General features: G+C 59.6%; 3 protein-coding genes across 7 annotated transcripts in view; 1 reads left to right on the top strand and 2 right to left on the bottom strand.

The window, feature by feature from the left end:
• Nucleotides 1-1,133, bottom strand: part of MYO9A (myosin IXA) — a 163,139-nt gene extending 162,006 nt beyond the window's left edge. Inside the window, exon 1 of the mRNA XM_048956332.1 lies at nucleotides 1,080-1,133. The gene's annotated coding sequence lies outside the window, so the exon portion shown is untranslated. The remainder of the gene's footprint in view (nucleotides 1-1,079) is intronic.
• A 145-nt stretch (nucleotides 1,134-1,278) lies between these two features.
• On the top strand, nucleotides 1,279-4,501 carry SENP8 (SUMO peptidase family member, NEDD8 specific). Of its 3 annotated transcripts, none has more exons than XM_048956386.1 (2): nucleotides 1,279-1,345; nucleotides 2,240-4,501. In XM_048956386.1, exon 2 carries the CDS (start codon nucleotides 2,283-2,285, stop codon nucleotides 2,919-2,921), a length of 639 nt encoding a protein of 212 aa, XP_048812343.1. In that variant the 5' UTR covers nucleotides 1,279-1,345; nucleotides 2,240-2,282; the 3' UTR covers nucleotides 2,922-4,501. The 3 variants fall into 3 exon arrangements, with proteins under 3 accessions (XP_048812343.1, XP_048812345.1, XP_048812344.1); XM_048956388.1 differs by lacking the exon at nucleotides 1,279-1,345 and adding an exon at nucleotides 1,408-1,528; XM_048956387.1 differs by lacking the exon at nucleotides 1,279-1,345 and adding an exon at nucleotides 1,578-1,735.
• Nucleotides 4,502-6,274: 1,773 nt separating this feature from the next.
• GRAMD2A (GRAM domain containing 2A) lies at nucleotides 6,275-13,391 on the bottom strand. Of its 3 annotated transcripts, XM_048956585.1 has the most exons (12): nucleotides 13,306-13,391; nucleotides 12,874-12,987; nucleotides 12,743-12,791; nucleotides 11,292-11,364; nucleotides 11,117-11,220; nucleotides 10,289-10,387; nucleotides 9,443-9,514; nucleotides 8,524-8,586; nucleotides 7,796-7,949; nucleotides 7,448-7,547; nucleotides 7,268-7,375; nucleotides 6,275-7,182 (listed from the first exon to the last, which is right to left on the bottom strand). In XM_048956585.1, exons 1-12 carry the CDS (start codon nucleotides 13,338-13,340, stop codon nucleotides 7,179-7,181), a joined length of 975 nt encoding a protein of 324 aa, XP_048812542.1. In that variant the 5' UTR covers nucleotides 13,341-13,391; the 3' UTR covers nucleotides 6,275-7,178. The 3 variants fall into 3 exon arrangements, with proteins under 3 accessions (XP_048812542.1, XP_048812544.1, XP_048812543.1); XM_048956587.1 differs by lacking the exon at nucleotides 12,743-12,791 and having other exon boundaries at nucleotides 13,306-13,385; XM_048956586.1 differs by lacking the exon at nucleotides 6,275-7,182 and having other exon boundaries at nucleotides 7,264-7,375.
• Nucleotides 13,392-13,497: the final 106 nt, after the last annotated feature.

The raw sequence follows: 13,497 nt of genomic DNA, 5'->3' as shown, positions 1-13,497 counted from the left end.
TGAGGCCACCACGGACTGGCACGGAATACGGGCGCAGCGCCTGCCCACGGGCTGTTAATCCAACACCCCATCCTCACCGCTACACCGCCAGCATCGCGCCGAGCCCACGGACCAGGGGACAAAAGCTGACGGGCCGTGTGTCACACTGCTCGGTTCTGCCAGCCCCATCCAGCCCGCACCAAAGCCTCGCAGACCGATAGAGAAAAGCAGGGCCAGGAGCGAGGCGAGGCAAGGCAAAGCTCTGCCACTGCCGCTATGGGATGTGGCTCCCACCGCCTGCTCTGTGCTGTCAGCTCCCTGCCAGTGACACCTGCGAAGCACAGCGCCGGGCAGGGACAGCGGGGATTGCTGATGGGAGGGAGCGTTCCGTTCCTCCAGGATTTTGGAAAATTCCAGAAAGAGACGGTGCCCGGAGTGCCTCCAGAAAGTGAGGGGGGGGGGCAGAGGGTGACACGGGGATGGGAGAACAGGGATGGAAAGGGCCGCACAGGGCGGGTACCGAGATAAAGGGCTGCTGACAGACGGAGGGGCAAAGAGGGGAGGATGCAGAAGGTACGGGGGGAATATCGACACGGGGGGAATACAGACACGAGGGGAAATAAAGAGACGGGAGAGAATATAGACACGGGGGGGGGGGGGGGGGGACAGAGGGCTAAACAGAGGAGGCACGGGGCTGAATAGAGGAGGTATACGGACACAGGGGGTGAAGGCAAGGGCCGCACGCAGAAGGCAGAGGGCCGCACACGGACGCGCGGTGCAGATGCAGGGACGCACCGCAGCCCCGGGGCCGCCCGCAGTCCCCGCCCGGCGCAGCGCTGCGCGGCTCGGACCGAGCAGGGGCAGGACGGGGGCGCGGAGCCGCGGTGCTCGGAGCGGGGCCGCCGCCCGCCGCGACGCGGCCGTTCCCCGCGGCGGACACGGAGCGCCTCGCCCGGCTCCCGGCGCAGATGGCGGCTGTCAGCCCGCGGGGACCGCTCCCCAACGCCCCCCGCTCGCAACAAAGGCCGCGCCGGGGCGGGGGTACCGCGCTGCCCCCCTCAGCCCTCTCGCCTCTGCAGCCCTCAGCGCTCGGTGCTCACCTGGTCCCGGCGCGCGCCGCGGGTGGGATCGGGCAGCAGGGCGGGGGGTTGGGGGAGGGGCGCCTCGCGTCGCCCGCCCGCTGCCCGCGCGCCGCTCTGAGGCGCGCGCCGCCACGGGGAGGGAGGGGGGAGCGCGGGGAGGGGGAGGAGTCGGCCCCGCCCCTCCCCGCCCCTCCCCGCCTTGCCGCGCCCCGCCCGGCTCGCGTTACGACACCCCGGCGCGCTGCTTTACGGCGGCGCCCGGCGACCGGGCGATGAGGCGGCAGGTGAGGAGCGGCGCGCTGAAGGGCGCGGGGCGGCGGGCGTTGAGGGAACGGCGGGCAGCGCGGGACGGGCGGCGCGGGGCCTCGTGCCGCCGCGAGGGCCCGGCCTCAGCCTTCCACCCGGCCGCTCCGGTGCGTCCTGCCGTTGGAAACGAAGGCGGCAGGAAGACGGTGTGAGGCTTGCTTGTAAGGCAGAACTGCGTCATGTGCCACACGGGGCCGGGACGCCTGGTGCGCTGCGCCCTTCCGTCTTACAGGTCGCCACATCACAGCACGCTTGGGCAACGTGATTTCTAATTAAAATCCAGGAAGCTTACAGTGACCGGCAGAACGCTTACCTTTGGCAGGCCTTGCTTTGGTGACGGGTATCTGGTGGACTTTCCTGCCTCGCTGGTATGCGAATTAGCGAAATCCCACGCAGGAAGCAGAGGGAATTGCCCCGGCGGCCCCCGCAGCGCAGAGCTGCTGTCCGTCACCCTGCGTGCTTCCTTCCCTTTACTCACCGCCGCTTTGCTCATCGTGCAGCAGCCCTCGTGCTGGGGGAGCGCACGGCCGTGCTGATGCCAGCCCTCGGGAAGCTCACAGACAGCGGGGCTGCAGGGTCACAGTGACTGCCACACCGTGCTGCGCCGCTAACCAGAATTGCTCTGAGATCGCCTAAGGGCGAAGATTGCTGCCGTGAAATCGGTGCTGTCTCACAGCCCAGCTCGGCCCGTCGCACAGCGCGCTTCTCAGCTCGCACCTGGCAGATGCTGCCCGTGTTGATCCTTCAAATTCTGTTCTGGGAGACTCGCTGTGCTGCTGGCTGCCTGCTGAGGAGGAACGTGGGATGTTTGTGGTCTCCTGTCAAAGGTGTAGTCGTTGTGTAATTCCTCTTCTACCCTTTCTGTCTTCCAGCTTTTGAAGTTTCCTGGAGCGCAGCGGCCCCACCGGGTGCAGGATGGACCCTGTGGTTCTCAGCTACATGGACAGCTTGCTGAGGCAGTCAGACGTTGCCCTGCTGGATCCTCCAAACTGGCTCAATGATCACATCATCGGCTTTGCCTTTGAGTACTTTGCCAGCGACCAGTTCCAAGAATTTAGCGATCAGATTTGCTTTATCAGCCCCGAAGTGGCTCAGTTCATCAAATGTGCCCTTAGTCAGGAAGAAATAGCCATATTCCTTCAGCCACTGGACCTGCTCCACAAGAAGCTGGTGTTCCTGCCCATCAACGATAACTCCAACCAGGCGGCAGGAGGCACCCACTGGAGCTTACTGGTTTACTTCAGGGACAAAAAGTGCTTCGCCCATTACGATTCCCACAGCAAGTGCAACTCTGTCCATGCCAAGCAAGTGGCAGGGAAACTGGAGGCCTTCCTGGGGAAAAGAGGAGGCAAAGCAACCTTCGTGGAGGAGAAGGCGCCAGCCCAGCAGAACAGCTATGACTGCGGGATGTATGTGATCTGCAACACCGAGGCTCTGTGCCAAGGGTACTTCAGGGAACAGCAAGAGCCTCTGCTACAGCTCCTCACCCCTTCCTACATCACACAGAAGAGAAGCGAGTGGAAAGCTCTCATTACCAAGCTCGCACAGAAGTGATCTGGGTGCTCTCAAGTCACCGCTCTCAGTGCCTGAGGGAGGTGCCCACGCTCAGGATTTTTCCCCTCAAGAAGAATGTAACTCCTTCAGCACGGTCCCAACCCACAGTGCCCTCCTCACAAAGCCTTAGTCTCCTCTGGAAGTCACCGGCCTTTCAGCTTCCCACCAATGAAGTCACTTGGCTTTCAAAAAAAACTCCCTGTCCGTGCTGATTTTTACACTCGTTGCTGTGGCAAAATGGGGTGCTAAAGAGACTTCTCCACCTCTGCCCAGCAAGCGACTCACCCTCATTAGGTGGCTTTAATTAGCTGGGGGCATTGCTGCTCCTGCCTGGTTTAGCAATGCCTGTTAAAACCAAGCACAGAATGCTTTATTGTGGACAGCCCTCATCTGCACCTCCAGCTCTGGGTGTTTGCAGCAGCAGTGCTGGAGTTCCCCAAACACTTGACAGTGGAGATGTGTCCAGTGGTCAGACTCAAATGGAAATGCTGCAGTGAATTGCAAAATGGGGCAAAAATCAGTGTTCTACAGATAGCTGCTCCTTGCCTGTATGAAAGTATCTCTATTTTTTTTCTTCCTTTTTTTTTTCCCTCCTTTTCCACCCCTGCTTGCTCTGATTACAAATTAAAGCCTGGCTCTGAGCTGCTGGAAGATGAATAGGTGAACAGAAAGCTGAGAAAACAACTCCTAGGAAAGAAAGCTTAATTGAAATGGAAAGTGACGCTCTGTCTTTGAAGTCTTATTTTTTTCTTCATGATTTTAGGTCATCTCCATTTTGGGGGAGGGTGCTGCACTGTTCCCCAACCCTCATTATCATTTGCTGTGCTTTCTGTAGCACAAAAACAGTTTTTGTATTACCCCAATTTACAACAAACAAACAAGCAAAAACACGAAAAACAAGGACAACAAAGGGGCAGAATTTGAGGTACAAAAGCCAAAGATAACAATCTCCTTGAAGTTCAAGATGTTGGTCCCTAGTACCCTTCTGGCCACACTCAGAACACATGGGTGCCAACTGGATCGAGGAAATCCAGGTTAAAAACAACCCTCGAAAAGGCAGAGGAGTTCCTTTAACCTGCACCTCCCCACACATCCCATTTGAGCACCAGCACAGCACGGCGATGGCCAGCTGTAGTGTGGGGCACAAATGTCTTCAGCTCCCCTTGTTTTTAAGAAAGGTAAGTAGGTGCAGCCTGACAGACTGCTCCAAACACACAAACACAGAGCGGGGCTCCGAGTCGTTGCCACATTGAGCAGCCGGCAGCGTGCGGCTTTCCTCCCTGGGAAATCACCTCCACTGCTCGGATGGATCCAAAAACCCCAAAGCGGCACCAAGTCCCTCGCTGAGGGAATTTCCTTTGGAGCACAGGTCCTACGTGGCCCAGCCAGCGCCGTTCCCCAGCTGTGACACCGCTGAGACGTTGCAGATGAGCTGTGTTTAATGCCAACAAATACTTGTGTCTGGTGCGGTGGCGTTAACTCCCCGTCTGTACTCAAGCGGGAGGAGTGGATGAAGGAATAAAACTCCTGGGTCCCTTCTTTCTTGGGGGAACCACAAATAAAACTTAAAGTAAACCCGACGCTTGACTGAGTTGTGGTACTTATGCCAGCACCCAGCGGCATGGCTGTCCCACCATGTGTTCCTGTGCACCATACTGGGGCTTTGACTTGCTGCTGGAGTCCTCCTCTTCCCAGGCACTGCTAAAGCAAAGTGGCACTGCAGCAAGCACAGGAACTGCATGGTGTGATCGAAGCATTGCTTTAGAGGGGGATTGAGAGCAGAGTGGGCGGAGCGGAGGCTGTGAGCAGGCACTGCTAGGGGACATGAGGACAGGAGGTGATGGGAGAGAGGCTCCTGGAGAGCCTGTCTGAAGGCTGTGACACACAGCTGCCTCCCAAGCCGCCTCTGTCCTGTGAGGAGGGCAGGGCTGGTGGAAATGGCCAAGCTGCCAAGGAGGGTTGGTGCACCCTGAGCTTTTACGTGGTGTTTCTTTACATAAAGAAAAGCAAATAGGACCATCCTGGGCGTCATCGAGAGCAAACAGGCACAGAACAGGCAGGCAAACACCTGGAGGAGGAAACAACCAGCTTCCAGCAGGACGGAGCCCAGGCCTTGGGGAACAGCACCCCAACCTGGGGGAATGAGGAGCCTACAGGTGGTGCTGCAGTGCAAACACCGAGCTGGGCACACAAGATGAAATAATAGCAAACCTCTAAAACTCATTTTTGGGCAACGAGCAACATTGAGAGGTCAAGCACCAATATCTTTTAATTAGAGAAATCCTAAACCTTCCCAGCAAAGCTGTATGGAAGACTGTAGAAACAAGGAGAGGCCAATTTCCTGTGCTGGGACACGGAAGAAATTTCTACAGAGCCTTGGGAGGGTTATGCTTGGAGTGCCCACGTGCACAGCTTCCCTCACCACCGCATGAGCACACGTGTGCTGCTGCACTGTGTTTGCAGAGTGGGCAGAGCCCTGCGGCTCCGGCTGGGCACCTCACCTTCGGGGCTGGGAAACAACGCAACCCAAAACGTGGGTTTGCTTTTTGCTTAGCAGCACTGAGAGATGGTTACGTACTTCCTACTTTGCTCTTCTTCTACCCAAGACAAAACCATTTTCCTTGAGCTCGGTCCCCAGACACGCTCCCCGCTGAGCTAAAATCAGCCAGAACTGCACAGATACAAGGAAGTAATCCCAAGGAGAGCTCGGCACCGCATGGAGAACCACTTTGAGTCGCTGAAAGAATCACCCTAGAACGGAGCTTGATGAGGTGTCATCCCTCTTTGTCCCCTTCGTATTGTATCCCGAAAACGTGCACCAGGGTCAGCGTCACGCCGGCAGGGAACGGGGGCCGCGGCCGCTCGAGGAGGAGGAAGAGGAGGAGGAGGAAGGCTCAGCCCGTCTCTCCCTGCCGCTGTCCCCAAGCGGTTCCTGCCGCCACCGCAGCACCGATCCCGCAGCCTTTGCTGCCACCTGGCGTAGAATTCGTCCCTGGCAGCTTCCGCCCCGGGTTCCCCCAAAATCTGTCCTGGCCCCATCATTTCGGGAGACAAACGCTGGGGGACTTGTCCAGATCCCTACAGACCCACTCACTCGGCGCTGGAGAAAGGACTCGGAGCACCACACGAGCACACGGTGCCTCCTGGCCAGGCACACGTGGAGACATCTTTCCAAAGGGACGCCACCATCCCCAGCCGTGGCACAGGGACAGCCGGGACCACCCCAGCACTCAGCCAGGACAGGCCTCACATAGCCACGTCCTCTCCGTGCCCCCAGGGGACACAGCCAGGCACGCAGGAGCACCGAGCATCCCGCTGCAAGCCTGGCATCGACACCAGGATGCTCACAGCACTGCTAGAAAAATCACCATTTATTATCATTTAAAATACGTTCACAGCCTCGAGCCGGACAGCCAGCTCTTCCCCAGGGCTCAGGGATTTGGCCCCATCAGCACTTTTAGTTCCCGAAAAACAGGAAAAATACAACAGAGGAATCGCACAGGTACCCCCTATCTCCCCAGCACACCGCAGCACCGACGTGTGAGCTCAGGGGAAGGGTTCCAACAAATGGCTCCGCACGGTGACAAAGGCTGACACATACGGACACAACGTGACCCTGGCTGTTCTCAGCCAGGCCTTTTGGGACATCTTAACGAGGCGAGCGGGGCTAACGAAGCCTTGGTCCAGCACCATTCCCAGGCACGGGCTCCAGCAAGGACCCCCGTTGTGGAGGACCCTAAAGTGCTTTGTGTGCCCCTTTGCTCCAGGAAGGAGGGGCTCAGGGGAGCATGGCACCCCCCATCCCTGCATGTCTGGGTGGAAGCGGGGGTCACAGAGAGAAACAAAGAGCGGTGCAGCTGCAGCTGCCCCAGCTTCACGCAGGGCAGAAGCAGCCCATCTACGTGTCACAGGGCTCACAGCGAGCCTCGGGTCATCTCTGAGCAAGAAAACCCTCATCTGGAATACAAACCAGTGATCGTTTTAGCAGCAAGTCTTAAAGGGAGGCTTGTGTTCCCCCAAGCCGTCATCCCCCGGAGTGCCAGGGAGGAAAAGGATTGGCAGGGAGTTGGCAGCCATGGCCACGAGCCAGCGGATGGTCCTGCAGGGAGCAGGAGAGGAGAGTTTGGTCCCATGTTACGGCCGAGGGGACGCCGGGCCACGTGCAAGTCACAGAGTTCAGCTGGAAGACTGCTCCAGCCTCTCTGGCTCTGTACACAAAGTGCTACCACCTGGTCCTTGTCCTGTGCAGAGTGACGGTCACCTGTGGAACAGCAGAGTGAGTGGGTGGCGAAAGCTGCTCTGTCTCAAAATATCCCCCAGCCTGCACAGCCCTGATGGTCCCTCACCTCCTGTGCCCGCGGGAGAGGTAGTCCCGGTTGAGGGAGCAGAGCTGCTGCTCCAGGCGGAAGATGCGGAATGCCAGGTAGGAGGAGGACACGACCAGCAGGCAGATCCTGGGTGGGAGGAACAGTTACAATGCTCACGTGCATCCTGCATCCTCATCCCACCTCCCCCAGCACACTTACAGCACGATGAAAATCTTGAGGAGCTGGTAGTCGGAGGGTCTCAGCTCTGCCACGCAGCCCTGCTCTGCTTCCAGCTCCTCCTCTGTGTTTATTGCACTTTCTGCAAGGTGAGAGGAGTCAGCATGGACAGCTTCTGCCCAGTGTACCTAGCTCCTCCTGCCTGGCATCTCCACCTCCTCATGCCCAGCATCCCCAGCTCCTCGTGCCCAGCGTCCCAAGCTCCTCCTGCCCAGTGTGCCCTACTCCTCCAGCCTGCCATCTCCACCTCCTGCCCAGCATCCCAACCTCTTCCAGCCCAGCGTGCCCAGCTCCTCCTGCTCAGCATCCCCACATGGGCACAGCCCTCACCTGAGGCCAGGGGCTCCTCAGAGGTGAAGCTCTCCTTGGTGCTGAGGCTGCTGACAGAGGTCCGGTGGATGCACTGGTAGTCAGCATCAGGCAGGGACAGGGACAGCGAGGCAGGTGACACCTTCCTCCACTTGCCCTCAGGGACAATCACCTCCTGTGGGGATCCCCAGGTGAACAGTGCCACCAAACCCCCCCAGGCACCCCTTGAGCCATAAGGAAGTGCTCTCCTTGCACGAGTTTTAGCAGGAGAGTCACGCAGAGCCCACACGGCCTATCCTGTAGTCACTGTCACCAGCCCTGCTTCAGCATGCAGGGATCCAACGCTGACAGCCCAGACCCCCCAACCCTACAGCAGCACAGCCCCACTGTGGCTCAGTGATACTGTGAGCACCCCCAGAGCCACACACCAGGACCAGCACCAGCTGCAGCAGCTCCTTGAGCATCAGCCACGACAGAACAAGTGGGCTTTTGTCCCTTTCTTTTGGCTGATTCAGTCGCATGCCCAGCACATTATCAGTGCTGGCAGCTGCGAACTGCATCAGATCAGGAGGCCACAGTGAGAGCAGAGGCACTTTGCACACCGTTCAGAAGCTGTGCATCCATCAGCGAGCCACAGGGAGTGTCTGGGGGTGGCAGTGCTGCACTGGCTGCACATCTCCCACACTTTGGCCTTTGCTTTTAAAGCATCGCGACAGAGCCCTCAGCCTCCAGAGCATCCTGACCCTTACCAGGGACACGGCATCGGGCTCCTCCGTCAGCTCCTTCAGGCTCAGGCTCTTCTTACTCGAAACCTGGAGAGAGAAGAAGACAGGATTAGACCGCCTTCCCTCTTCTTGCTCCAATGGGAGTTACAGAATTAGATTCTGAGGTTTTCAACTAGTGTGCTGTTATGCAAAGGAGCTGCTTTAATGCTCGCAACCTGGCATAGGGTGCTCAGAGAGACAGCGCTGCCCCGTTCCTGCAGACACCCAGGTCATGCCGGGGGGGCCTCTGAGCACCTGATGAAGTTGTGGGTGTCCCTGTTCATTGCAGGGGGCTGCACTGACAGACTTTAAGGGTTCCTTCTGACTCAAACGATTCTGTGATCTGACAGGGCTGCTTTCCATTTCCCCAAAAGCCCTACACAACACAGAGGAGATGAACCACGAAGAAGGAAAACAGGAATACTGGGAGCAGCTCCAGCACCGCTTTCCATGTGCTTCAAAGGCAGGAGAGCTCCCAGCACCTCTCCGCTCCAGCCCGAGGAGCGACGAGTTTCCTCCTCATATCAGGCTTTTTAATTCAAATTTTTACTTCGTGGCATTTTTTCCCACTATGTGAGTAAGGAAATCTGGGGGAAAGTCAGCAGTGCGCATAGTGGTGGAACAGGAATAGCCACCAGATTAGAAACACTGCCTCTCCACACCCTGCAAGGGCGAGCACAGGAACTCCGAGGGCTCTGTCCCTCTCATCTGTGACCCAGAACAGGTCACCAGGACAGGACACTGTGTGACACCCCAGGGACAGGGACAGGTCACATCCTGCCGGGATGCTGAGGGCAGGACTGGCCCTGTGAAGCTCAACAGTGCAGCCCAAAGCATGAAACAGCCAGCGAGATGCTGGGATGGCAAACAGGCAGAGCGGGATGGGAGCCACGCACAGCATTACCTGCAGGTGTGTGCAGACCCTCCGCAGCACATCGTACACACTGTCACGGGAGATGAGCGACACAAAGATGTACTGCAAGAGAGAGAGAAGGCAATGGGAGGGGCCCCCTCCGCCCTGACCTCAATCCTTCCTACAGACCAGAAAACAGATTGACGTGCCCAGGAGTTTTTAAGCGCCGGTTCCCCATCCGCAGGGCAGGCTGAGACATCCTGCCCTCAAATCTGCCCCCCATGGGAGCCATGTCCCCCTGCCCTCCCCGCACCACCTCCCTGCTCAGCTCCCCAGCTCTATTTTTGCAGCCTGCTCAAGTTTGGGGCAGATTTTTTCAAGGCCAGTTTTGTTCCCTGTGGCTCTGAGTGGCACCTGGAGTGACCAGAAGGATCCCAGGGACAGCAGCTCACATCACCTCAGCAGTGCAGAAGGGCTGCAAAGGGGCAGCTGGGCTGAGCAGCCCGGGGCCCACGCTGTGCCATGGTGCCACCGCAGAGCGCTGCCAGGAGCGGGCGCAGGGCACCCAGCAGGGCTACGTCAGCACATTTCAGTAGGCAACAAGCAGCGCATGTTAAGAGCTCAGCCACAGCTCACACTCAGCCCATTAACCAAGTTCTGTGCCAGCCTAATTGTGGCCCGAGTTTATCCCCTCCTCGGCTGTAAGAAGTTTAAAGGTTTATCAGAGCCTGGCAGGGATTGGCTGAGCTCGGACGAGTTTCGCTCAGTGTTTGCTTCGGACAGAAACAAAGTGAAATACAGAAACAAAAGCAGAACTCCACGTTTGCCCTGGCCGGCTGCCAGCACAGAGCTGTGCTCAGTTCCCCAGCAGGACGGAAGGCCCTGACACTGCAGTACCTTCCTGCTGGCGGTGGTGGTGATGGCCAGCCCGTTGGGCAGCAGCCGTGCCGTCTTGTGCTTCTTGATGAGCTGCACGGAGACCACGGGGATCACGACCTGCAGGCGAAGCACACAGGGCGTGCAATCACTTTGGGAAGGCAGGGACACGGCGAGTTACGTGGAGAGCTGGCGCTCCCCAGAGACTGCTTTGTTTTCATTAAAGGTCATGGCAACCCCCCAACGTTAATCTCGGCTTGGAGTCGGTTTCTGCCTGACCAAAACTGCGAGAACACAGGGAAACCACCGTCCAACACAAACACAGTGCATCCCAAAAGCTCACTGCAAGAACTCCTGCAAGAAGGGCAGCAGTTAAGAACAGTCAGGATGCAATCTGCAGAGCTGCAACGCGCTCAGCCCAGTGAGCGATGTGCTGTGCCTCCGCAGATAGATTTGTTTCAAGCTGCCGACATAAATAATGCAGTTCCGCAGCCCAGCTTGAAAGGAAGTCGCTTCCCTCAAAGATCCCCGTCAGCCACAACATTAGTGGGGAACGTCAGTGTAAATCAAGCAGAAATGTCAGAAGAGATTCACACCCCCTCCAGAATCCTCTGGAACTTTTAATCTCCCTTCCAGCCAGGTTCTGCCTGGGGGAATCCTGCTCCAAAGCAGTACTTGGCTCTCCCAGGCAGAGCCTGCAGGTCACCAGAGGAAGAAGCACAGCCAGATTCAGTGCAAAGCACTGAAGGGAATGTCAGTGGCTCATGGGGAGGGTGAGGTGTGCTGCAGTGGGCTCTTTGGGATGGAGCAGTGGACATGGGGGAAGGGCCGCGCTGGGCACCACATTACCTTAATGTCCTTCCCAAAGAGGTTGGCGTAGAAGCAGAGCCAGTTGGGGGAGATGTAAAGCCGTCCCTGGATGAGGATGTCCCTCTGCAGCGCACAGGAGCAGACTGCAGAGCAGAGCGGTGTCAGAGCCCCGTGGCCCCGCACCTCCTGCCCCGCACCGCACCGCACTGCCCACCTTTCAGCACGCTCTCCTCCGTCGGGATGTCCTTGAACAGCTTGTGGTACTGGGAGTTGTACTTGCTGGCAGCCTGCAAGAGAGCAGAGCAAAACAGTGAGGAGGAGGAGGAGATAGGAGCACTGGGGGGAGGACACCAGCAGCCAGCTCTGAACGGCTCGGGACGACGATCCCACAGACATTCCCACCGGTAGCTACGAGCTATCTAAAGAGCTGCTGAGCCTCCACTCGCTCTCCACCGCAGCAGTTATGCTGCTGATGGATGTTTCTCCCTTCTGTCCCGCAGGCATTGCCACACTTGCTTTGCGCCCGTCGCGCCGTGCCATGGCAGTCTGTGTCACAGTCCCTGCTTGCTTCCACTGCAGCAGGAGCGGTGGGCAGCTCGGCAGCAGTGCGCAAAGGTGCTCAAATAACGCTCTATTTAAGCTAAAAGCACGGCAGAAGCTCGGTGACTTGCACTAAATCCACTCAGGCTGCGCAGGCAGGTTTTTGCCCCCTGCCCCTCCGCCAGCGCTCGTGGCACAGTTGCAATCCAGGCAAAGACCCGAGGGAGACAGCGGGCAGGGAGAAACGCAGCACAGCCCTGCACCAAGGTCACCCCTGCACCACGCACCTTGCGACCGGATCAGTGCGGCTCAAAGAGGATCAGGCTGAGCATCACCTGGGGGCAGGCCAGACACCCCCCATCACCCTGCTGCTCCGAGGGCACCGAGCTGCCCTCCACCCCAACACAACAGGAGAAGCACCCGGCTCCCTGGCAGCCTGCCTGGCGCTCACAGCCCTCCCAGATTCCTCTGAATAATCAGCAAAATATTTTGCTAAATATACATCTGCTCTGGGACAGGGAGCTGCTCCCCGCCAAGCACAGAGCCAAGCCAAAGTGGGGCAGCCCTGAGAATCCGCTGTCCCCTGGCTGCAGGCACACAGTGCACCTGAATGCTGGCTTTTGCTGCACCCAAGCCTCTCCTTGCCGTGGGAGCAGGACACACTCCAGATGTCCACCCGCTTGGCGTGGCTTTGGATTACCGGGCTGATCTCCCGCGTCACGATGCCAGCTGGAGAAGGTTCGGTGGCACCGTGCCTACACATCCGTGCTCCAAGCACACACAGCGGGGTCGGTCCAAGTCTGTTTGGGCAGCCCTGAGCCCCGGGGTGCTACTCTGCGGGAACAGCGGCTGTGTGCAGAACGGGTGCTCCCTGCGCCGTTCTCAAAGCACCAAACCCAACGGGGAGAGCTGTCCGCAGCTCCTTTCTGTTCTCCTATCGCTTCGGGTTGTAGGTGAGGAGAAAAGCTTTACCGCGGGCACAACGCAAAGAACCAGACGGGCTCCATGGAGAGCAGCAGGATGCGCTCGCAACCAACATTTAGCTCTGTTTTCAGCCCCCACAGAGCCCAGCGCGGAGCTCCGCTCCCCCGGCGCTCCCGGGTTTGAAGCCGCGCAGCGACTTACCGCTTCCCTCTGGCACTTCTTGATGTCCTCCTCCTTCAGGGCCTCGAGGCTGCGGGCAGAGCAAGGCGCGGCTCAGCGCGGGGCCGGCTCGCCACGACGGGACGGGACGGGAGAAGGCAGCCGGCACTCACCTGCCGTCCGGGGCCTCCGCGCTGCGCTCCCTGGACGCCGCCTGCAGCCTGTCGCGGCCCGGCATGGGCTGGGGGCTCCTCGGGGGGGCGGCCCGCTCGTGCATCGGCGCGGCGCTGCGGGAACAGCCCGTGAGCCCCGACCCGCGGCCGCGCGCCGCCCGTCGCTCCGCCGCCGGAAAGCAGCGTCGGGCGGACAGAAAGGGGCCGCGCTCGGCCGGGGCTGCCGCTCGGCGCCTCGAGGACGCGGGGATCTCCTCAGGGCCGCACGAAGCAGCGCCGTGACCTTCCGCGCTCGCCTCGCGGCCCGCCGCCGCCCGGGACGGGTCGAGGGCCGCCCGCCTTACCCCGTTCCCGGGGAGCGGCCCCTACCCCGCGCCTCCGTCCCGCTCCCGCCGCGGGTTCCGAACCCGGGTCCCGGCCCGCAGCCCCTACCTGCCCGGCGGCCCCGCGCTGCCCGGCGCCGTCATGCCTCGCGGCTCCACGCCGACCGTTCATTCGTCGCCCGCCGCCTAGCCCCGCCCCCGCCCCACGCTCCCATTGGTGGCTGAGCGGCGCCGCTGAGCTCGATCCCTTCGCACCAGCGGCCCGCCCTCCAGTAGGATGAGGGGGGGCCTGTCGGACCCA

This window comes from Lagopus muta, chromosome 10 (genome assembly GCF_023343835.1).
Source record: "Lagopus muta isolate bLagMut1 chromosome 10, bLagMut1 primary, whole genome shotgun sequence".
In the NCBI taxonomy this organism is placed as follows: Eukaryota; Metazoa; Chordata; class Aves; order Galliformes; family Phasianidae; genus Lagopus; species Lagopus muta.
This window is presented reverse-complemented; position numbering and strand designations above follow the sequence as displayed.

Bases quoted from the DNA above. Each gene is read 5' to 3' on its own strand.
- GRAMD2A (XM_048956585.1), bottom strand. From the start codon at position 13,340: ATGACGGCGCCGGGCAGCGCGGGGCCGCCGGGCAG. The intron at 9,515-10,288 runs GTACTGCAGTGT...TCTCTCTTGCAG, and splicing joins CCACCACCGCCAGCAGGAAG to TACATCTTTGTGTCGCTCAT. The intron at 7,950-8,523 runs GTAAGGGTCAGG...GGATCCCCACAG, and splicing joins AGCCCGATGCCGTGTCCCTG to GAGGTGATTGTCCCTGAGGG.
- SENP8 (XM_048956386.1), top strand. From the start codon at position 2,283: ATGGACCCTGTGGTTCTCAGCTACATGGACAGCTTGCTGAGGCAGTCA.